Here is a 24706-nt window from a genome sequence, read left to right as displayed (position 1 = left end):
TATACTCTCCCAAGCATCTGGTACAGTGCTCCGCACACAGTAAGCGCTCGATAAATATAATTGTTTGACAGATTCTACTTTGTCTTGCTAATAGGGTCCTGTCTGATGAGGCCACTTCCTAGCATTTGCCCAACAAAGGGCCCAGCTTGAGGTATTGTTCGTTTCAGCTGGTATCCGGTGGGCACAAGCTGGGGTCTGCATACGTTATGTGACTTGCCCAGCATGCCAGTGACGGAACTGGGACTCGAACCCAGGTCTCCCGACTCCCTGCCTCGTGCCCTTTCCACAGGGCTATGCTTGCTTCTCTCTATACCCATCTAGTGACCCTTCATTTCTGGTAAGATCCGACTTGTGCAAGCGGCAGCTGAGAAATTGGATGTGTGAACAACACCACTCCTCTATTTGCCCTTGAGGGTGTATTTCCACTATACACAGATTAAACCTAGCAAAGGATGAGGCACCGTGAGATTCCTTTAAATTCCGGGCTGTAAGCTTGGTCATGATAAACTAATTTTTTTTAATGGTAATTATTAAGCGCTTACTATGTGCAAAGCACTGTTCTAAGCGCTGGGGAGGTTACAAGGTGATCAGGTTGTCCCATGTGGGGCTCACAATCTTCATCCCCATTTTACAGATGAGGTTACTGAGGCACAGAGAAGTGAAGTGACTTGCCCAAAGTCACACAGCTGACAAGTGGCAGAGCTGGGATTGTGTTTTTAGTCTCACTTTCCCTTGCTCAGCTTGAGATGCCACATTACTCTGCCTGTTCTGTGCCTCGGTTTCCTCAACTGTACTTGGGGAGCAAGGAGTTGTATTTCCTCCTCTGAGTCAGTGAGCCCCACGTGGGATGAGGACTGTGTCCAAACTGATCGTCTCATCAACCCCAGTGCTTGGCACATAGTAAGTGCTCAATAAACGTCATCGCTATTATAGAACCCAAGGCGGGTTGGTGGGGTTTGTGGCTCAGTGGAAACAGCACGGGTTTTGGAGTCAGGGGTCATTCGTTTGAATCCCAGCTCTGCCAATTGTCAGCTGTGTGACTTTGGGCAAGTCACTTCACTTCTCTGTGCCTCAGTTCCCTCATCTGTAAAATGGGGATTAAGACTGTGAGCTCCCCACGGGACAACCTGATCTGCCTGTAACCTCCCCAGCACTTAGAACAGTGTTTTGCACATAGTAAGCGCTTAATAAATGCAATCATAATTATTAAAACCAGTTAACAAGATGAAAGAATCAGCTTGGCCAAGTGGAAAAGACCTGGGTTCTAATCTCGTGACTTGCCCAAAGTCACACAGCTGGCAGTGGTGGAGCAGGGATTAAAACCCACAACCTCTGACTCCCAGAGGAGGCTCTTCCCCGCCCCTGCTGATGCCCTACTTGTTTCAAGGGATGGATGCCTGCTGTCTCTCGCCACTATCGCTGTCCACAGCAATAACAATAATAATAATAATAATGGCATTTATTACGCACTTACTATGCAAAGCACTGTTCTAAGCACTGGGGGCGGGGGATACAAGGTCATCAGGTTGTCCCACGTGGGGCTCCCAGGATTCATTCCCATTTTCCAGATGAGGGAACTGAGGCCCGGAGAAGTGAAGTGACTGGCCCAAAGTCACACAGGTGACAAGTGACAGAGCCGGGATGTGAATCCATGAGCTCTGACTCCAAAGCCCGGGCTCTTTCCACTGCTTCTCCGGGGAGGGAGGCCGCAGAGTCCAGAGGAAGAGGTTCTTCCTCTGCCACGCTGATGCCCTACTGGTTTCACAGGGGCCGGCCGGCCACCGTCTCTGGGCCCCATCTCTGCCCACCAGGGAGGGGAGGTTCAATCAATCAATCAATCAATCGTATTTATTGAGCGCTTACTGTGTGCAGAGCACTGTACTAAGCGCTTGGGAAGTACAAGTTGGCAACATATAGAGACAGTCCCTACCCAACAGTGGGCTCGGGGGCCCCGTTCATACCAGCAGAGGGAGTCCAGATCCGCTTCCCGAGCTCTGGGATTGTTGGATCAGATCTTTCAGGGATTCTCCGGGCGGGATATATGTCTCGTCCTGCTCCAGTCCGATGCTGTAGGGGGCTCTGGGCTCCTGCCTTTTGTACCTAGAGATGGATGAAAACGGGGAGACCATTTAGGCAGCCGGGCAACGGGGAGCGGAAGCCACCAGTCGTGGCGTGGTGGACCGAACCCAGGCCTGGGAGACGGAAAGCCGTGGGATCTAATCCCGAGCTCCGCCACTTATAATAATAATAATAATAATGGCATTAATTAAGCGCTTACTGTGTGCAAAGCGCTGCTCTAAGCGCTGGGGAGGTTACAAGGTGATCAGGTTGTCCCACAGTCTTAACCCCCATTCTCTGAGGTACAGAGAAGTGAAGTGACCTGCCCAAAGTCACACAGCTGACAAGAGGCAGAGCTGGGATTCATTCATTCATTCATTCAATCGTATTTATTGAGCGCTTACTGTGTGCAGAGCACTGTACTAAGCGCTTGGGAAGTCCAAGTTGGCAACACATAGAGACGGTCCCTACCCAACAGTGGGCTCACAGTCTAGAAGGGGGAGACAGAGAACAAAACAAATTAACACAATAAAATAAATATTTTATGACCTCTGACTCCAAAGCCCGTGCTCTTTCCACTGAGCTACGCTGTGCGACCTTGGGCAAGTCACTTCACTTCTCTGGGCCTCAGTTACCTCATCTGGAAAATAGGCTCTTTCCATTGAGCCACGCTGCTTCTCATCGTAACTACTAATTCTTTCCCCAGCGCTTACTGCAGTGCTCTGTATGCATTTAGCGGGTGCTCAATAAATATATGATCGATTAATTGACTGACTATTCCCTGGGTGGCTTCATGCACACATACTAATGGTATTTCATTCGTTCATTCATTCAATCATATTTATTGAGTGCTTACTGTGTGCAGAGCACTGTACTAAGCGCTTGGGAAGTACAAGTCGGCAACATAGAGAGACAGTCCCTACCCAACAACAGGCTCACGGTCTAGAAGAACTTATTTATTCAGTGCTTCCTGAATGCAGAGCACTATACAGCGCTAGTGCTCTGCATTCAGTAAGAGCTCTCTAAATACAGTTGATTAATCGATTGGGAGAGTACAGTTAAACAGAGTTGGTAAACACGTTCCCTGCTCACAAGGAGTTTACTGTCAAGAAGGGGAGGCAGCCTTTAATATTAATCTTGAACCAGAGCCTTTAATATTAATCTTGAACCACAGCAAAAGGGAGGGAGCGGCAGGAAATGTGGAGAGAAAAATCCCTGAAAATCCCTTCCAACCTTCTCTTTCACTAGAGCTTCTACTAAAATTTGCCCATTTCAGATCTCTTCTCCCCTTCCAAGCAGGAGTGGCAATCAACACTATTTATTGAGCCCTTACTGTGTGCAGAGCACTGTAATAAGTGCTTGGGAGAGTACAATATAACAGAATTAGTAGACATGTTCCCTGGCCACAAAGAGCTTGTTTTGATTTGTTGTCTGTCTCCCCCTTCCCTTCTAGACTGTGAGTCCGTTGTTGGGTAGGGATTGTCTCTATATGTTGCCGAATTGTACTTTCCAAGCGCTTAGTACAGTGCTCTCTGCACACAGAAAGCGCTCAATAAATATGATCGAATGAATGAAGAGTTTCCATTCTAGAAGGAGAGACAGACAGGAACGTAAATAAATTATGGTTATGTAAGTAAGTGCTGTGGGGCTGACAATACAATCTGAGTGCAAGAGAGAGGCAATAGGGGAAATGAGGGGTTAGTCGGGGAAGGCCTCTTGGAGGAGATGGGATTTTAATAAGGCTCTGAAGGTGGAGAGAGCGATCACCTGTCGATAAGAAGGGGTGTGGGAATTCCAGGCCGAAGGCAGGGCACGGGGCGAAGGGTCAGCAGGGAGAAAGATGAGATCAAGGTACAGTTAGTAGGTTGGCATTAGAGGAATGAAGTGAGCCTGCTGGCTTGTAGTAGAAAATCAGTGAGGTAAGATAGGAGGGGGCCCAGCTGACTGAGTGCTTTAAAGCCAATGGCATGGAGTTTCCGTTTGATACATAGGTGGATGGGCAAACAAACAAAAACTCCTCACTATTGGCTTCAAAGCTCTCCATCATCTTGCCCCTTCTTACCTCACGTCCCTTCTATCCTTTTACATCCCAGCCCACACCCTCCGCTCCTCTGATCATTCATTCAATCGTATTTATTGAGCACTTACTGTGTGCAGAGCACCGTATTAAGCGCTTGGGAAGTACAAGTTGGCAACATATAGAGACGGTCCCTACCCAACAATGGGCTCACAGTCTAGAAGGGGGAGACAAACAACAAGACAGGTGGACAGGTGTCAAGTCATCAGAATAAATAGAAATAAAGCTAGATGCACATCATTAAGAAAATAGAATAGTAGTAATTCACTCATTCATTCATTCAATCGTATTTATTGAGTGCTTATTGTGTGCAGAGCACTGTACTAAGCACTTGGAAAGTCCAAGTTGGCAACATCTAGAGACGGTCCCTACCCAACAACGGGCTCACAGTCTGGAAGGGGAAGACAGATGACAAAACAAAAGAGGCGGACAGGTGTCAAGTCATCAGAATAAATAGAAACAAAGCTAGATGCACATCCTTAAGAAAATAAATAGAATAGGAGTAATGGTAATGTTGAGGCCCAAAAATCAACTAGGGAGCACTTTCTTTCCAAAGATCTTCCCAAGACCATTCACTGTCAGAGGACAATGAAAGCTGACAACTACATTGAGAAGCAGCGTGGCTCAGTGGAAAGGATTATGCTAACCTTTTCACTGTGCCTCATTCTCACCTGCCCCGCAGTCAACCCCTGGCCCACGTCCTACCTCTGGCCTGGACTGCACAATCCCCCCCTTTAAAGCCCTACTGAAGACTCACCTCCTCCAAGAGGCCTTCCCAGACTAAACCCCCTTTTCATCAGCTCCCCTCCCCATTAGCCCGACTCACTCCCTCTGCTCTAAGCTCCTCTCCCCACCCCACAGCACTTGTGTATATATGTACAAATTGACAATTCTATTTATATTGATGCCTGTTTACTTGTTTTGATGTGTATATATCTATAATTCTATTTATTTATATAGATGCTCGTTCACTTGTTTTGATGCCTGTCTCCCCCATTTCAGACTGTAAGGCCAGTGTAGGCAGGGACTGTCTCTATTACTGAATGGTACTTTCCAAGCGCTTAGTACAGTGCTCTGCACACAGTAAGCGCTCAATAAATATGATTGAGTGAATGAATGAATCACCAGAGGCAGAAGGGAAGAGGGGATTCTGGAAAATCCATCAAGAGGCAAACAGACCACCGAAAGTGGGCTGCCGAAGGCATCTCGCGACCCCGCAGCAAATCCAGTCCCCGGCGCTTCAGAGATGGGGACGGTGACACCCCCACAGTCTTCTAGACCGTGAGCCCACTGTTGGGTAGGGACTGTCTCTATATGTTGCCAACTTGTACTTCCCAAGTGCTTAGTACAGTGCTCTGCACACAGTAAGCGCTCAATAAATATGATTGATTGATTGATTGATTGATGGGGCACCCAGGTGGGGGTGGGCCAGCCTCGCACTGAGGGAGTCAATCGAAGACCAGCCACCATCACCACCCAAAGAGGGAGTGAGCCAGAGTCGGGGCCTTACCTGAAGTAGCAAAACAGGATCAGGACGACCAAGAAGAGACTGCACACCGTCACCGAGATCAGTAAAGCCTTGTGGTGGATGGCGTTGTCGACAAAATCTGCGAGGAGAGAAAACGGAGCTCCAGGGCCCATTCGCTTCCGGAGGAAGGAGAGCCAGAGGAGGTCATGGAGCATCTAAATGCTGGGGGCCTGGACACTTATCATTTCTTTTTTTTTTCCTCTGGATGCCGGAGGGTCCCAAATGCCACATCTCCATAAAAGGCCCCTCCCCTGGGTGGCCTCTGACTGAGGGATCAGGGGTTGCAAGGAGGGAGAGAGGGAGGCTAAAATAGGGTGAGTTGCGGAAGGTGTGTGGGTGGGGGGAGATGAGAGGTCAGGCTTGGGGATCTGAGTAAAACATGAGAAGCAGTGCAGTCTAGTGGAAAGATCACTGGCCTTGGAGTCAGAGGACCTGGCTCTGCCACTTGGCTGTTGGGTGACCTTGGGCCAGTCACTTGATCTCTCTATGCCTCAGTTCCTTCACCTGGAAAATGGGGATTACATCTTCCTTCCTCTGACAGACTGTGATCCCTAAGTGGGACAGGGACTGTGTCCAACCTGATTAGCTTCTACCTCCCCTGGGGCTTAGAACAGCACTTGACACACAGTAAGGACTTAACAAATACCATTATAGTCATAAAAAACATACAGGTGGAAGGGAAGGGAACCTGGTGCCTCTCTGTGGGCACGAAACTCCTGGAATGTTGATTTTTTTATGGTATTTGTTGAGTGCTTACTATGTGCCAGGCATTATACTAAGCACTGGGGATGATACAAGCTAGTCACGTGGAACAGAGTCCCCGACCCACATGGAGCTCCTGGTCTTAATCCCCATTTTACAGATGAGGTAACTGAGGTTCTCATCCCAGCTCCACCTCTTACCTGCTGTGTGACCTTGGGCAGGTCACTTAACTTCTCTGTGCCTCATTCCCTCATCTGTAAAATCGGGATTCAAAACCAGCTCTCCCTCCTACTTAGTCTGAGTCTCATGTGGGACCTGATTACTTGGTATCTGCTCCAGCGCTCAGTACAGGGGTTTGGTATATAGTAAGGGCTAAACCAGTACCCCAATTATTACTGAGATAGCCAGAGGTACGGGAATGCTGGAAACTGAAATTGGAGAAGGGTGGAAGCAGAATTTACTTTTCCATGCTCTCTCTCAGCAAGATGAGAAAACCCAAGGCAGGGCTACCCAAGGCATTATGTTTACAGAACGTGTCTGCTAATTCTGTTGTCTTCCAAGCATCTAATTCAGTGCCCTGCACATAGTACATGCTCAATGAATACCAATGATTGATTGATTTTATTGATTGGGAGATCTACAAGTAATCTATGGCTCCGCATGCCCCTTACAGCAATGCAGGGCCTGACTGCTCCAAACATGTGATGGAAGAGAAAAATGGGCCCTCTAGGCTGTAACCTTGTTGTGGGTAGTGACTGTGTCTGTTATATTGCTGTGTTTTACTCTCCCAACTGCTCAGTACAGTGTTCTGCTTAGAACAGTGCTTGGCACTTCACAAATGCCCCAATAATAATAATATTAAGTGCCGTGGGGCTGGGAGACTTCTCTGCTGTGTGGACTCGGGCAAGTCACTAGGCCTGGGTCTCAGTTACCTCATCTGTAAAATGAGGATTCATTCATTCATTCATTCAATCGTATTTATTGAGCACTTACTGTGTGCAGAGCACTGTACTAAGCACTTGGGAAGTACAAGTTGGCAACATATAGAGAGGATTAAGACTGTGAGTCCTACGTGGGGCAGGGACTGTGTCCAACCCAATTTGCTTGTATCCATTACAGTGGTTAGTACCGTGCCTGGCACATAGTAAGCGCTTAACAAATACCATTATTATTATCATCATTAATCCCCATTTTACAGTTGAGAAAACTGAAGCCCAGAGAAGCGAAGTGACTTGCTCAAGATAACACCGCAGGCAAGTGGTGGAGCCAGAATTAGAACCCAGGTCCTTCTAACTCCCAGGTCTGGGCTTTACCCTCAAGGCCACGTTACTTATGGAGAAGCAGCGTGGCTCAGTGGAAAGAGCCCGGGCTTTGGAGTCAGAGGTCATGGGTTCAAATCCCAGCTCTGCCGATTGTCAGCTGTGTGACTTTGGGCAAGTCACTTCACTTCTCTGGGCCTCAGTTACCTCATCTGTAAAATGGGGATGAAGACTGTGAGCCCCCCGTGGGACAACCTGATCATCTTGTAACCTCCCCAGCGCTGTGCTTTGCACATAGTAAACGCTTAATAAATGCCATTATTATTATTATTATATTCATGTCTGTCTCCTCCTCTAGACTGTGAGCTTGTTGTGGACAGGGATTGTGTCTGTCGTATTATACTCTCCCAGGCATTTAGTACAGTGCTTTGCACATGGTAAGTGCTCAATAAATACGACAATGAATGAATGGGAGCACTGGGTGTGCTGGACTCTGGGTCTGACTTATCCAGGGGTGGGGCTGGGGGCTCTGTGGGAGGTTTAGAAACAGGGAGCGATCTGAAGCAATAACAATTGAGACGCTTTTGTCGGGAACAATGACCACAGTGTTCCCGGGTGCTGTCTTTTGGTCACTCAAAGAAGCGGCCACTGTGATCTTCTGACCCCCATCCCCTCTGAGAAAAGCACAGTGGAGACTGCTGCCTTTCTCCCACCCACAACGGAGGGTCTCTGCTCCGGGGTGTACCGGCCCAGAGATCAAAGCTACTCCTGTACCCCTCCATCACCGCCGAGACTTTGAGCCTAATTTGAGTGTTTCTGTTGTGCCTCAGGACTTCATCACCCCTCTTGTGTCTCTCTCCAATACCCAATTTTGTGAGTGTCCCTTGCTGAACAGGGACTGTGTCTAATTTCCACCAGTGGATTCTCTCCCAGCACTTAGTACGGCGCTTCTGCTTAAGCAGGGTGGCCTAATGGATAGAGCTCAGGCCCTAGAGTCAGGCGAACCCAAGTTCTAAGCCCGGCTCTGCCACGTGTCTGTAGTGTGACCTTGAGCATGTCATTCATTTTCATTCAATCGTATTCATTGAGTGCTTTCTGTGTGCAGAGCCCTGTACTAAGCGCTTGGGAAGTCGTCTAACTTCTCTGGGCCTCAGTTCCGTCATCTGAAAAATGGGGATTAAAACTGTGAGCTCCACATGGGACAGGGACTGTGTCCCACCTGATTTTCTTGTATTTACACCAGTGCTTAATACATAGTAAGGACTTAACAAATACCATTAAAAATGTATAAAAACACAATCAATACTACTACTATTATTACGTCCCCATTCCTATCAGGTCTGTTAAAGCTGTCTGCATTCCACGCTCCGGAAATCCAATGGGAAGGATGAAAGGTGAGCTCAACTCTGCCCGCTGCCAAATTTGCCCCTGGTGCCAACTCTCCCCCTCCATTCATTCAATTCATTCATTCATTCAATTTATTGAGCGCTTACTGTGTGCAAAGCACTGTACTAAGCGCTTGGGAAGTACAAGTTGGCAATATATAGAGACGGTCCCTACCCAACAACGGGCTCACAGTCTAGAAGGGGGAGACAGACAACAAAACAGAACATGAAGACGGGTGTCAAAGTCGTCAGAACAAATAGAATTAAAATTACATTCCCATTTACCGAGCGCTTACTGCACACTGTAAGGGCTCAACAATTACCACTGATTGATAAATCTCCAAACGCCACTCCTCATAATGATAGCAGTGGCATTTGTTAAGCACTTACATTATGACTAAGCACTGGGTTGGAAACAGAATCATCAGATTCGTTCATTCATTCAATCGCATTTAAGGAGCGCTTACTGTGTGCGGAGTACTATACTAAGTGCTTGGGAGAGTACAATACAACACTAGTCAGAAACAGTCTCTGTCCCAATTGTGCACGGATACTGAATCCCTATTTTAGAAGCTGGGGCACAGAGAAGTGAAGTGACTTGCCTAAAGTCACACAGCAGGCAAGTGGTGAAGCCAGGAGGAGGACCCAGGTATTCCGAATCCCAGGTCGGTGCTCTTTCCACTAGGCTATACTAGCCAGTTAGTTTTGATGCCCATCCCTATCCCTTATGCCTGTAGGTAGACCCTTTCCGAGTCAATCACTCAATGGCATTTACTGAGCACTTATTGTGCACAGAGCGTTATACTGAGCGGTTGGAAGAGGACAACTGGACCGAATTGGAAGACATTTTCCCTGCCCACAAGCGATCTTAGAATCTTTCCTCCTCTTACCTCGGTTTTTCAGCGGAGGCAGCGTAGGGTGGAGGTCTTTGTTACATTCGTTTCGTTCCGTGCAGCACTCGATAGATCGCCTCTGGTGCGGGATGGGGGTGTCCTGCAACAGAGTTCAGATTCCATCTCGACGGAAAGCTTTTCCTCTAAAACACACCATGTCGGATGTGGGAGGGATGAGCGGGGAGGAAACATCTATGATTTCCATCTGGGCCCAATCTACACAATTCCACATGTGGCATTACAATCCATCAGGGAGTTTAATTGGGACCACAACTAATGGGATATTTCCAGCTCCCTTTAGACAATGGTTTCTTTTTTTCCCCCCTCTTAACCGTCTCTTTCGAACTGTGCCATAACCCTAGAGTTGAAACATGGCTTGGCTACTGGGAGAGGCTGCTGTTGGGGCTCTGCTCCTGGGCTTCAAGGGGCACCGTGCCCAGACATCGACAGAGTGGGTCCCTCCCCGGCCCCAAGATGGAGCTGAGTCCCCGCCGTTTCCTTACCCGACACTGGAAGTCTGAGCCTTCTAGTCCCAGGCACCCTGACGTGACCACCGGCATCCCAGAATCATCTTCTTCGACCATCGTGAAACAGTATCCATCCGTGCTGCAAACCAGAGATAAGCATATGAGAGAGAGAGAGAGAGAGAGAGAGAGAGTGTGTGTGTGTGTGTGTGTGTTGAGGGGAGAGGGTAATTGTGGTATTTGTTAAGTGCTTACTATGTGGCAGGCACTGTACTAGGCATGGGGGGGGATACAAGCAAATCAGGATGGACACAGTCCCTGCCCCACAAGTGGCTCACGGGCATAATCCCCATTTTACAGTTAGGTACCTGAAGCCCAGAGAAATGAAGTGACTTGCCCCAAGTCCCATAGCAGACAAGTGGCAGAGCTGGGATTAAAACCCAAGTCGTTCCAACTTCCAGGCCCATGCCCTGAGTCCCCTTGGTTTTCAGAGGCCAGGCACCAAGCAACTAAGCCCTCCTATTACAACCCAGGCCGCAGACTTCGTTCCTCTATTGCAAACTTTCTCACAGTACCTCCGGCTCATCTATCTCAGCACCAACCTCTCGCCTATGTCCTGCCTCTGGCCAGGAATGCCCTCCCACCTCTTATCGGACAGACAATTGCTCTCCCCCGCTTCAAAGCCTTTTTGAAGGCACATCTCCACCAAGAGACTTTCCCTAAGCCTTGCTTTCCTCTTCTCCCACTCCCTTCTGCATCACCCTGACTTGCTCCCTTTATTCATCCCTCCTCCTAGCCCCGCAGCACTTATGTACCTATCTGTCATTTATTTACATTAATGTCTGTCTCCTCTTCTAGAATGTGCATCGTTGTGGGCAGGGAATGTGTCTCTTCATTGTTTTATTGTCCTCTCCCAAGCGCTTAATACAGTGCTGTGCACATAGTAAGCACTCAGTAAGTACAATCGAATGAATGGAGTCCTCCATGCTCTAAATCGCTTCCCCAGGCCCCAACTGCAGAGTGCTCTGGGCTGGCTCTGAACTGCAAATCCCTTCTTTAAAACCCTGCCCTGCCCAGCAGTCTCGAAAACAGCTACTTCTCCTGGATGCCCCACGTGGGATGAAGACTGTGTCCGACCTGATTACCTTGTCTCTACCCCAACATCACAAATACTATCCCAGTGTCACAGTGAGTTTTCCGCGAGTTTCTGTGACTCAAACAGCCCTGCAATGGTGAAAGAGAGTCAGGACCCCCGGCAATGCTCTCCATTCAGATGACACTCAAACGTCACAGTTTGTGATAAAGACTTTCAAATGCTGCATGTACCTATTACGTTTATCATGCGTACTGGTGACTTCATTTTCCCAAACCTTCTTGATTTTTTTCCCCGCAGAGTTAGAAAAAAAAAAAAGAAAACCCTTTAGCCCCAAGGCTTTGGTTTTGCCAGCTAGGGAAAAATACTGAGGATGGTGGGAAAGAGAAGCTGAATTCAAACCTACCTAAATATGTTCAATTCCGAGGACACACCCAGCCATTCACACATTCACAGGGCTCCAGCTACACCCACATCTAGTGCTGAGAGATGGTCAACGCAAGGCCGGGCCGGAGACACAAATGGGAAGCTCTATTAGCAGTGATTTGTGGTCCCAGTCTTGGCTAGGTTGCCGGCTGCTACGCTCGGCTGGGAAGGAGCCCTTGAGTTATCGTCCGCACGCTTCAAGATTCTTTACTTGGGTTCATAAGCCTAGAGTGATCCATAATACCTCCGTTGCTGAGAACTTGCCGGGGCAGGGAAGGAGTGTTCAACCAGACGGCTGGAGGATGGCAGTGATAAATGGCTTGGTGAGAACAAGGTCAAACGCGCGGATGTGATCGGGGGCACTATAGGAGGTTCCATGGCTCCCTAAGACTCTCGTTGGTTACATGCTGTGAAAATCCAAAATCCAGCATGAACAGAAAGAGAACAAGGCAAAGGGTAAGCTCCTCCCTTAGACAGTAAGCTCCTTGAGGGCAGGGAATGTGTCCCTTGCTTCCTTGGAACTGTCCAACCACTCAGTGAGCTGAGGGACAAGGACCATGTCCGATTCCCTCCTGTTTATTCTTCCCCAGTGCTTAAATACAGTGCTCTGCACACAGTAAGCACTTCATAAGTACTATTATCACTAGTGGGTGCTCAGCAAACCTCGTGGATTGTTCATTGGTAGTTGCTCTTGACCTCGTTCCTATCTGGAACTCCCTCCCCCTTCCAGCAATCTGACACTCTCCCCATCTTCAGAGCCCTCCTAAAATCCCCCCTCTTCTAGGAAGCCTTCCCCGAATAAACTCACACCTCACCACACTTTTCTCCCCACATTCTGTGTCACTGACGCATTTCGATTCTCACCTCCGCAGACCTCCACAGAATTTACACACATCTCCTTATACTCTGTTGCATCCCCCTTATCCTGTCTTATTGTGTCGAGTCGTCTCCGACCCATAGCGAAGCCATGGATACATCTCTCCCAGAATGTCCCACCTCCACCCACAAACTTTCTGGTTGGGTAGCCATAGAGTTTTCTTGGTAAAATCCAGAAGTGGTTTCCCATAGCCTTCTTCCACGCAGTCAACTTGAGTCTCTGCGCTGGACTCTCTCCCTAGACACTGCTGCCCAGCTCGGGTGAGTTTTGACTTGTAGCCGATTGCCTTCCACTCTCTAGCCACTGGCCAAACTAGGAATGGAATGGGTAGGCTTCACTCTCCCTCCTGGAGCCGAGACAGGTAACTGGAAACTCTCCAGGTGTGATCCCGAGAGGGGGGCTTCCCCCTTCCCTGTAATTTATCTGAATGTCTGTCTTCCCCCCAGCCCCACATTCATTCATTCAATCGTATTTATTGAGTGCTTACTGTGTGTACTCTACTAAGTGCTTGGAAAATTCCCACAGGCCTACTGTTTTCCTGACTCCGGCTTGGAAGGGTTCCAGGAGAGGTAGAAGAGAGAGCTCGTCAGGGTCTGACTGAGCCCCCTTAGGAGACCTGTCCAGCTCTGTCTTCTGACCCGCCCTGCCCCAGTCCTTGGGGTCACACCGAGAGTGCTTCGTCTTCCAGTCCACGGGCCACCTACCTGCAGATATTGTTGACTGAGTCTTCGGGGCAGTGGTGGTGGCACTTACACCTCAGGACTTTCGGGCGAGGGGTGGGGGCCGTGCTCTCCCCATCTGCCTTCTTGCTGCCCGGATTCAACTTCCCGGAACTCCGCAGGAGCATCTTGTCCAGCCGATTAGCTGCGAGAGAAGAGAAGACATTCTAAGCCCCAATGGTGGAGGCCAAATAACAAAAAAGCTGCCCAGATCTGGGTCACTTGGGGATTAATTTATAGGAAAGTGTCCGGGCAGAATTTAGAGCTGGGTTGTCTTTACGGCCTGCAGCTCGATCAGGTTGGAATGGGATGCTGGGATTGATTGGCAACTCATCCTGGACTTTCCCCGGATCATGCTGGGAAACCTGACAGAGAGACAAAGCGTCTCTCTGGAAACGAGGGGTGGGGAAAGGGGAGACATTCACCAATCTCCCCACCTCCAGAGACTACTAAAACCCAACTTTCTCCAACAAGCTTTCACTGATTAACTCCCCACACCCAACTCAGATGCAGTGTGGTCTAGTGGAAAGGGCACGAGCCTGGGAATCAGAGGACCTGAGTTCTAATTCCGGGTCCGCCACTGGTCCGCTCGGGCAAGCCTCAGTTTCCTCATCAGCAAAATGAGCATTCAGTAACTGCTTTCCCTCCTAGTTAGACTGTGAGTTTCATGTGAGGCAGGCATTATCTTATATCTATTCCAAAGCTTAGTAGAGTACTTGGCACAAATTAGGCTCTTAACAAATATAATAACAATAACAATAATAATGAATAGAATAATTAATTCACTCCTGGGCCCATGTTCTATCCATTAGACCACTGTACTAAACACTGGGGCAGATACAAGATAATCAGGTGAGACCTAGTACCTGTCCCACAGTTCTCATAGTCTGAGAGGGAGAGAGAACAGGGCTGGAGAATGAGGCCCAGAGAAGTTATGTGAGTTGTCCAAGGTCACACAGCAAGCAAGAGGCAGAGTCGGGATCAGAACCCAGGTCCTCTGAGTCACAGGCACGGGCTCTTCCCACTAGAGCACGCAACCCTTCTCATGAGCCATAAAACTCTTGGGTGGATTCTGTTGGAGGCAACTGCTTAAAGACCCCAGCTGGCAGGGGCAGGGGGCTTAGCGTGCATCTGAAGCACCTTGAGGCTTGTTCCAATAACACGCCCTGCCAGCATGCCAGCCTTCCTGCCTGCTGCGGTCCAGCTTCCATTTAAGAAATGAAAATGCCCGCCAACACTTTCTTCTGAACACCGTGAAACCTTAATGCTTTGCTAATGTTGGCTTCCTCCAATCTGGGAGGGTGACGCTTAAAATATGATTAATTCTCCAAATCCAGCCCATGTGCCTCGAATTAAAAATTCAATTTCCGAGCCGTAGAACACAGTCGGGTTCTCTGAGTTAGCGTGTACAGATCGGGACCTGTGCCAATATTTTATTGTTATTCATGGGCAGGGAGAGAGCTTTTAAATGTGTTCCAGTCCGAGACTTTTAGACCTCCAGATCACCGGGCAGAAGGCTTCATAAACATATTAATAGTAGCATTTAATGAATATACCAAGCTCTGTTTTCACCCATCTTGACATTTTCTAGCTGTAACTTAAGCTACCTGAGTTCCCACCCACTCAGCCCCTATGTATGGAGTGAAAACAAGGAGAAACCATTTGAAAAAGTGGTCTGAAACCAGGATGTTCCTTATGAGACATTTTAACAATCCCTCAGGTGTATTGACACTGATATATTCAGATTATAGTCAGAGTAGCTTACAGGTTAATATAAAGTTTCATTTTCGTAGTTCCCATTGCTATAAATAGGGTGGGGAAAGAGCTAATAGAAATAAACGTGATATTTCTTCAGTGCTTACCATGTGCCAAGCACACAGCAGTAAGCACTGGTGTAAGAACAGGACAATCAGATCCGACATAATCCCTGTCCCACACAGGTCTCCATTAAGTGGGAGGGAGAACAGGTACTGAATCCCCATTATACAGATGAGAAAGCCGAGGGCCAGAGGAGTAAAGTGATTTACCAAAGGTCACCCGCCCCACCAGGCCAGTGGCAGACCTAGAATTAGAACCCAGGTCTTCTGACTCCCAAGTCTGTGCTCTTTCCACTTAGACCACACCAATTCCCTAACTCCACCAAATACAATGTGCCAAAGGAAAAATCGGAGACTAAACCCCAGATAAGGCAATAACATCCTCGCAATGGCCAAACTAACCAAACCAGACTACATCTCTAGGATACACTTTCTAAGAAAAAAAAATATCGATAATACTACCTCACTCTCACTCATTCAACCATATTTACTGAGTGCTTACTGTGTGCAAAGCACTTGGGAGAGGGCAATATAACAGACATATTCCCTACCCACAGTAAGCTTACAGTCTAGAATCACAATTACAGCCTAGAGTACCTCTTCGATGAACTATCTATGGAACCCCAAGCAGAACCACCCAACCACAACCAATCAATCCATCAATCAATCTGTCATTATTGAGCATTTATGGAGTGCTTCTCTCAGGCCAAGTCCCACATGTCTTTTCAGGAGAGCTCACTGACTCATTTGGTAAGTTCTACATTTCCAAATTCCTGCTCTTTGAGAACAGAGGCTATAGAGAACCGATATTAATGACCCCACCAAATGATCCCCAATGACTTTTCCCTTAAACCAGATCACCCTTCAGCCATCCTCATCCGTCTTCATTAAAAACAAGGCAACCCAAATCCCCTGCGGCGGTATTTCCTCTGCATTCATCAAATCTCCCAGAATGGCAAGCTGTCTCCATCAAACCCACATCATTCATCAGCTAGTAGCAATTCCTCTAAGAAGCAATTTCCGCTTACGGCCATGGAGGCGAAACAGAATGATCAAGAGGTAAACTCGGCCCGGCCTGAGTCTTTTCACTCGACATTTTGCGTGGAATGCAGTTAGGGAATTAGGGTTCTTCTAAACACCGCCCCCGCCCCAGCTGTTATTATTACCTTATGTAATTTGTTATATTATTGCATTTATTATATTACATTATTATAACTGCATTATTTATATAAATGTCCATCTCCCCCTCTGGACTGTAAGCTTGTTGTGGGCAGGGAAAGTGACATTATATTGCATTGTACTCTCCCAAGTGCCTAGTACAGTACCCTGCACACTGTAAGCACTCAATAAACTTGCTCCTTCATTCAGCCTGTAATTTATTTATTTATGTACATTACCATTTGTCTCCCCCTCTGGACTGCGAGCTCATTGTGGGCAGAGAATCAATCATATTTATTGAGTGCTTACTATGTGCAGAGCACTGTACTAAGCACTTGGGAAGTACAAATTGGCAACATATAGAGACAGTCCCTACCCAACAGCGGGCTCACAGTCTAAAAGGGGGAGACAGAGAACAAAACCAAAAATACTAACAAAATAAAATAAATAGAATAGCTATGTACAAGTAAAATAAATAAATAGAGTAATAAATATGTACAAACATATGTACATATATACCGGTGCTGTGGGGAAGGGAAGGAGGTAAGATGGTGGGGGATGGAGAGGGGGACGAGGGGGAGAGGAAGGAAGGGGCTCAGTCTGGGAAGGCCTCCTGGAGGAGGTGAGCTCTCAGCAGGGCCTTGAAGGGAGCTGCTTAGTACAGTGCTTTGCATACAGTAAGTGCTCAATAAATACGATGGAATAAATGAATCTACCCCAGCACTAATTAAGATGTTTTCTACATAGTAAGTGCTTAGTAAATACAATTATTATTGTTCTTGTGGGTGACTATCTGGTCTCATCTATGCTCACAGGATTCCCAGGGGTCAGATGGAGAATTGGAGAAAGTGGAGGGGAAGTGTATTTCAAAGTGGTGAGGCAAAATGGTGGCAGAGAAAGCCCACATACTCTCATGCCAACCACTGATTGTTGTAGTTTAAAACAAACACAACGTTTCTAAACAACTTTCCTGAACCAAGAAAACAGGGCCAAGGAATCACACACACTGGCTCCTCAATTCAGCTTTGATATGTGACCTTCGTGGAAACATCAAAGGCTACCATGAACAAGCGCATCTCAGATCTTTACTGATTATAATTTCAGATTGGCAAGTTGTGGACAATGGCTTGATTGGAGAAAGGAGAAAGGGCAGAAAGAACTTGGGGAGATACCTGTGGATTTCTCAGCAAGGTTGCTTAAAAGATCAGGATTGCACATAGCAAGATGATATTAGGGAAGCAGCGTGGCTTAGTGGAAAGAGCATGGGCTTGAGAGTCAAAGGATGTGGGTTCTAATCCCTGCTCCGCCACTTGTCTGTTGCGTGACCCTGGGTAAGTCCCTTCATTTCTCTGTGCTCTAGTTACCCCATCTGTAAAATGGGGATTAAGACTGTGAGCCTCATGTGGGACACCTGATTACTTTGTATCTATCCCAGTGCTTGGAACATGCTAAGCACTTAAGAAAGATCATTATCATTATTATTATTATGATATACCACGGAAACACAAGGAGCATCGGTCAGAATAAAATTCTGTCCGTATCATTCATGAACACATCCACTCTTCCCCAGCTGTCGGTGGCTGGAACAATTCAACAAATCAAAGCTGTGCTGCAAAAGCCTGCATTTCCGCCAACACTTCAGAACGGCCAGGAAAACCTTCTTTTAAAAAAGAAGGTTCAAGAAAAAACCGTATTCTCCGTGGCAAGGACGGTTAGGGGCCATTTCTCGTTCTTTAGAGCCGCTTGTAAATCTTCCTTTCCCCGGGATCATTCCCATCTGTCCAAGAGTATCGGCTTTCTCTGTTTGTCCCCACTCAGGGACATCACACCACGGGGGTGGGGGGGACTGGTGACCGGCCAAGGGCAGAAAGCCTGCGTCCCCCAGGCCGTGGGGGCAGGGCTTCCATCGCCAACATCCCACTTAAGACCAAGCAGGAAGGGAAGGGAAGTTTCCCAGAGTGTGGAGGCAACAGGGCCTCTTGGGAAGAGCCCAGGCTTAGGAAGCAGGGGACCTGGGTTCTAATCCCAGCTCTGCACTGCTTGCTGTGTGACCTTGGGCAAGATGCTGAACTTCTCAATGCCCCAGTTTCCTCATCCGTAAACCGGGGATTCTACGCCAATATTTCTCCCTCCTAATTAGACTGTGAACCCCGTGTAGGACAGGAAGCGATCTGACATGATCACCTTGCATCCACCCCAGTGCTCAGTACAGTCCTTGACATGCAATATAATAATAATAATAATAATACTGGTATGTGTTAAGTGCTTATTATGTGCCAAGCACTGTTGTAAGCACTGGGGTAGATGCAAGGTAATCAGGTTGTCCCATATGGGGCTCACAGTCTTCAACCCCACTTGACAGATGAGGTAACTGAGGCAGAGAGAAGCTATGTGCTTAGTACCACTGTTATTATTACTATTATTTCTCCCTCTGGAAGTGGAACTCTGAGGTCAGTGCCCCTACCTCACGTTTCTCCTTTCTTGTCCTTCTTTTTCTTTACCTTTCACCCTCACACCTCCCTACCCCTTTTCCTCTCTGTCTTGAGCACTTTGGCCTTGCCTACAATGACCGGCTTTCTGATCCCTTCACCCAACCCCTTTCTTTACCTTCTCCCCATCTCTCTACCTTGGTTATTTTCTCTCTCCCACCTCCAACTTTCTTTCCCTCACTTTTTGTTACCTTCTGTCACTCTTTTTATTTCTCCCTCTCCAACTCCACCAGTCTACCCTTCTGGCTTCCCTGCCTTTTCAAGTCCACTCCATAGCTCCCCAAAATTAGGTCCCATCACAAATGCCTTAGCAGTCCTTCGCTCATGCCTCCTTCCCAGCAAGGACTGCCCAGAATAGAAGGTAAAAGGAGTTACAATTTTCTCCAATCTCACCATGAGCCTGCGAAACAATGAATACTGTCCACAGTATAAAACCAAAACACTAAGTTCATCCCCAAGGTCCTGATTTTCTCTACCCGGTATCTCTGTGTCTGTGTACGTATCATCTTAGATCCTTACTATGTCATTGGGTCTGCAGGTTTTAGTCTTCAACATATGAGACAGGGGACCCGAGTTATAGTTCCGGTTCTGCTACTTGCCTGTTTTGTTGCCTTGAGCAAGCCACAACTTCTCTGTGCCTCAGTTTCCTCATCTGTAAAATGAGATTGTCACTCACCCTCTATTCTAGACATAGCTCTGTTCTGTCCCCCTCAGACTGTGAGTCCCATATGAGACAGGAATTACATCCTCTAGACTGAAAGATCCTCGTGAGCAGGAACATGTCTGTCAATTCTGTGGTTTTGTACTCCCCCAAGTGCATAGTACGATGTTCTGTACACAGTAAGAGCTCAATAAAATTATGATGATAATAACAGTAATAATAATAATAAAAACGGTCTCACAGATGGATGGCTACCACTTCTGGGCTCCAACTTCAGATTTCTTAAAAGGAAATTAAAAAAAATTTGAAATCTCCATCAATGTTCCAAATCTTGTCTAAAGTGAGAACCAGAAAAAAAAAAAGAATAAGAACACCAGTTTAAAATGGACTAGTCATGGCTCACAATTCTTGCTGAGAGAATGTGCAAAGTTATACAAAACACTTGAGCAATCTGTTAGCTCTCATTGCTGTCCTACTTCATTAAATCTATTCATTTTCTATACCATGTCTGTGCACTTCTCAATGCTTTTCCCCAAAGCTGATGCAAAAACAATGTCAAAATTGAAATATGCCCTCTGACAATGAAGTGTGCCAGTATGCTCTTAACGAGCACATTCCCTGACATGTTAAAACTATTTCTTTCTCCACATCCTAAAACACATTTATGGACCTGCTGCTTTCTGGGCCCAAGAAAAAGAAGTTTCAGCTAGGATGTCTTCCAAAAATATTCATCTCAGAAAATGTCTTCTTGGGTTCAGATGAGGTGGCAATTTCACAGGTCTCATCTGGAAGCAAACCTGGTAATTTTGTGTTGACAAACTTCCCAAGACAAGACGGTAAATCTCAAAAGAAATAACCTGAACTTAAAAACGTTCTCAAATTGTGCAGCAAGGATGATGCTACTGTACCTTTGGTTTTATTTCACTACTGCAGTGACAATATTCAATCGTACTTATTGAGCGCTTAATGTGTGTAGAGCACTGTCCTGAGTGCTTGGGAGAGTACAATACAGCAATATTGGCAGGAAAGACTCTAGGAAAAGTATAGGAATGCCTGCAGAAGAAACAGCCAGGAGTCTAACTGACCAAAGGTCACTGCTGTGCTGTTAGATCACTTGAGCTAAGATGCATTTTGTGACTGCGGGCTTCCGAATCTGACCTTCCATCTGTCAGTCTGTCATATTTACTGAGCACTTAATGTGTGCAGAGCACTGTAGTAAACTCATGGGAGAGTACTCTATAGCCCATGGGACAACCTGATCACCTTATAACCTCCGCAGCGCTTAGAACAGTGCTTTGCACATAGCGCTTAATAAATGCCATCATTATTATTATTAATATTACTATGAGTTCCCCATGACCTCCCAAGAGGCCAAAATCGTTCTGGAGAGGGAATGAAGGGTATCAATCCCCTGGGCACCAGACCACCGCCCCTCCTCCCCCAAACCCAGTTACCAGGGCATCTTAAATTCATGGTTTCCTGTCCACTCCAGGCCCAGCGCCTAAGTGCCAGCTCTTCATGTGAGCATCACGGGGGAAATGGAGATCGGGAGAGGATAAGCTTCAAAGAGCCACCCTTTTGGGTGTTTTAAGCTGTGATGGTCTCGGGCCTTCCACCCACAATACCTGAGTGCTTTCTCTGTGCAGGGCACCGAATAAAGTTATTTATTTTATTTGTACATATTTATTCTATTTATTTTATTTTGTTCTCTGTCTCCCCCTTCTAGACTGTGAGCCCACTGTTGTAGGGACCATCTCTATATGTTGCCCACTTATACTTCCCAAGCGCTTAGTACAGTGGTCTGCACACAGTAAGCGCTCAATAAATACGATTGAATGAATGAATGAACAAAAAAGAGACACATTCCCGAGTAATTTCCTTCTCATCTGTCACTGGGAGAGCTCTGAGTTCTTTCTTTGCCACAGTGAAACAACATAGTGCCCCTCGGCTGGGCTAATCCTGCACCTGTGATGGGTTATTTCACAGCTACAGGCTGGTGGCTTTAATGCAGCTCAGCTGCTTTCTCCCAGCTCTCTCCCTCTCATTGGAAGCTGGCAAGAAAAGCTCATTCCAGGCAACCGCTTTCAGGATGCAGGGAGTATGACAGTGGGAAGGTGGAAAAAAAAAAATCTCCAAAGCTGGATTTTTTTTTTTTTAGCCCCTGAAGAGTCATCACCATTTCCAGATGGTTAAAAGCTGCTTCCAACGTCTAGAAACCCAGCCCTTTGCAAACTCCATTAGGGACACAATCCCATTCACTGGTCTTATTTTGACCGAGTGTGATCTCATCAGCTTTTTGGTATCAACAGTATTTATTAAGCACCTCACTGCACTTTAAATATTTGGTGTTTGTTCACGCAGTCCACATTTACTGATTTTTCCAACTCAGTAACTTGTGTAATATAGTATCCCACATTTAATCAGAGCCAGAAGGTATTTGTTTTTATTCAAGATAAAGTCTCAAATCTTCCCAGAGAAAAACAGCTATAAACCAAAATAATCCACATTTGCATTTTAGACAATTTGTGTTGCTCATACTCTGAATTTCTTTAAAGTATCAACTGATGACTAACAGCCAGCTCCTACAAAATAGATATGAGTATTTCTCTTGATTTCTCTGACATTTCACTGGCTGCAAATTTTCACGCTTTACTGGCTTGCTCTACCCATGATAATGAAGTCCTTTTCTGCTTTGAGGACTGGAGATCTCGTTGTGGGCAGGGAATGTGCCTTTTATTTTTGTATTGGACTCTCCCAGGCACTTAGCACAGTGCTCTGCACACAGCAAGCACCCAATAGATATGACTGAATAAATGAATGAGACTGTAATTAAAGCAATATCAAAAATGTGCTTCTAAATTCTCCTCTCCCCTGGCACATTCCATGCTGGTGTCTGTTAGGTCGTGGAGAACCGATCGATGGTATTTACTGAGTGCTTACTGTGTGCAGAATACTGTACTAAGCACTTGGAAAGTACAATACAAAGAGTTGGTAGACACAATTCCTGCCTACAAAGAGCTTAAAGGTGGGGGAGACAGTCAAAGAAATTACAGATAGGGGAAATAATAATAATAAAATTGTTATTTGTTAAGCACTTGCTACGTGTCAAGCACTATACAAAATGCTGCGGTAGATATGTGGTAATCAGGTTGGACAGAGTGCTGTTCCGCACAGGGTTCAGTCATAATCCCCATTTTACAGATGAGGAAACTGAGGACCAGAGAAGTGAAGTGACTTGTCCAAGGTCACAAAGCAAACAAGTGGCAGAGCGGGGATTAGAACCCAGGTCCTTCTAACTCCCAGACCTGTGCTCTATCCACTAGGCAAGGCTGTAGATTGCAAGCTCCACTATCAATCAATCGTATTTATTGAGCACTTACTGTGTGCAGAGCACTGTACTAAGTGCTTGACTGTAAGCTCATTGTGGGCAAGGACTGTGTCTGTTTATTGTTATATTACACTCTCCTGAGTGCTTAGTACAGTGCTCTACACACAATAAGTGCTCAATAAATACGATTGAATAATATCGATACCACAATTAATCATTAGAAATAGTGAAAATGTAGTCTGACGTTCTGATTTAAATCACAACAGTGCCAGGTTGTTTTTGACCTTGGCTACCAGAGTGGAGGGTAGAGGGATGTGGAGGGCTTTATTACAGCCCCATTTCACGTCGCTGAGGAATGAAGGGATGTCCAGCCGGCTCCACCAGAGATAAATTCCCCTCCCACCCTGCCGGTCTGCTCTTCTCAGCAGCAGTCTGGGCCGGGTCTACCCGTGCCGCTGTGTAAGCACAGCGATCGTTAGTTATGACTAGTAGACTCCAGCAGATGATGTTGACTCTTACTTCAGGAACCACTGGCCTATAAACAGCCCTCTCCAACCCATTTATCTGCACTTCAGGATAAACAGTCCAAGTTCCTCCGTGAATCTGGCGGGGAGATTGGGAGCCGGAACCAGGAGGGTGGAATTTTGCAAAGGGAAAGGTGAGCGTAAAGAGAGTGATCCACAGAGGCCCTTCCGTCTCTCTCTGCTCTTATCCGAGTCCCTGTCACAGTCCTGACAAGCTGATGGACATGCTAATTGACACATACGTGGACTCGCTGACACTGACACGCCACTTAAATGCTGACATACCTACTGGCGCACTGACATTAACTGACACGCTAACTGATGCTGACGTGTTATCTGATGCGCTACCTGACAGGTTATCTGATGTACTAACTGGTGTGCCAACTGACATGCTGACACATTGATACCTTAACGGACACCCTGACATCCTGACTGCCACCCTAACTGACAGGGGGAGGATGAAGACACTGGTACAAACAGATTTCCTGACAGCTGACCCCACTTTTCTTCATCAGAAATTGAATTTTAATAGGAAATGCCCACTTTGGGGAAAGACCGGTGGAGGGACCCTAGTGACTTTTGCTTGCAAATCAGCTCCACCAGATCCCCATGGATACGTTGAGGCAGAACTAGCAAGGAGATGATTCTGTATCACCCTTATTCTTCACTCCCTCAGCCCCCACAGCTCTTCAGTACCCCAGCACTTAGAACAGTGCTTTGCACATAGTAAGCGCTTAATGCCATCATTATTATATCCACTATTTATTTGTTTATATTATATTATTATGCCATATCCCCTTCTAGAATGCAAGCTTGTTGTGGGCAGGGAACATCTTTATGAACTCTATTACACTGTATTCTCCCAGTCGCTTAGTACAGTGCTCTGCACACAACAATAACTCAATAAGTACAGTTGATTGTGAAGGACAATCCTGTTTACACAGATCCTTCAAACAATCAGTAGTATATGAGCGCTTACTCTCTAGGGGTAATAGTATGTATTAAGGACTTACTGTAAAGCACTGTATACACAAGTGAAAATTAGCCTCAAAATCTAAGAATAAAGAGGGGAAAGACACTGGCAACGGACACTTAAGGAAAAGTTGAAACGACAAGAGCGCAAAATCAAAAATGAGAAAAGGGATGAATACAAAAATATTGTTCTAGGAGTACACTAGAGAGAGTAGATATGATCCTTAAAACCCCAAGGGAGCTTATGATCAGCAGAAGCAGCTTGGCGTAGTGGAC

At 46.7% G+C, this 24706-nt stretch overlaps 1 protein-coding gene across 1 annotated transcript in view; it reads right to left on the bottom strand.

The window, feature by feature from the left end:
* BMPR1B (bone morphogenetic protein receptor type 1B) overlaps positions 1–24706 on the bottom strand; it is a 71631-nt gene that overhangs the window by 12970 nt on the left and 33955 nt on the right. Inside the window, exons 2-6 of the mRNA XM_038769304.1 lie at positions 13467–13626; positions 10406–10508; positions 9900–10002; positions 5646–5742; positions 1962–2100 (exon numbers count right to left, since the gene is read on the bottom strand). Of these exons, the coding sequence (XP_038625232.1) occupies positions 1962–2100; positions 5646–5742; positions 9900–10002; positions 10406–10508; positions 13467–13609 (585 nt within the window). The 5' untranslated portion in view covers positions 13610–13626. The remainder of the gene's footprint in view (positions 1–1961; positions 2101–5645; positions 5743–9899; positions 10003–10405; positions 10509–13466; positions 13627–24706) is intronic.

The sequence above is a fragment of the Tachyglossus aculeatus genome, chromosome X5 (genome assembly GCF_015852505.1).
Source record: "Tachyglossus aculeatus isolate mTacAcu1 chromosome X5, mTacAcu1.pri, whole genome shotgun sequence".
Lineage (NCBI taxonomy): Eukaryota > Metazoa > Chordata > Mammalia > Monotremata > Tachyglossidae > Tachyglossus > Tachyglossus aculeatus.
This window is presented reverse-complemented; position numbering and strand designations above follow the sequence as displayed.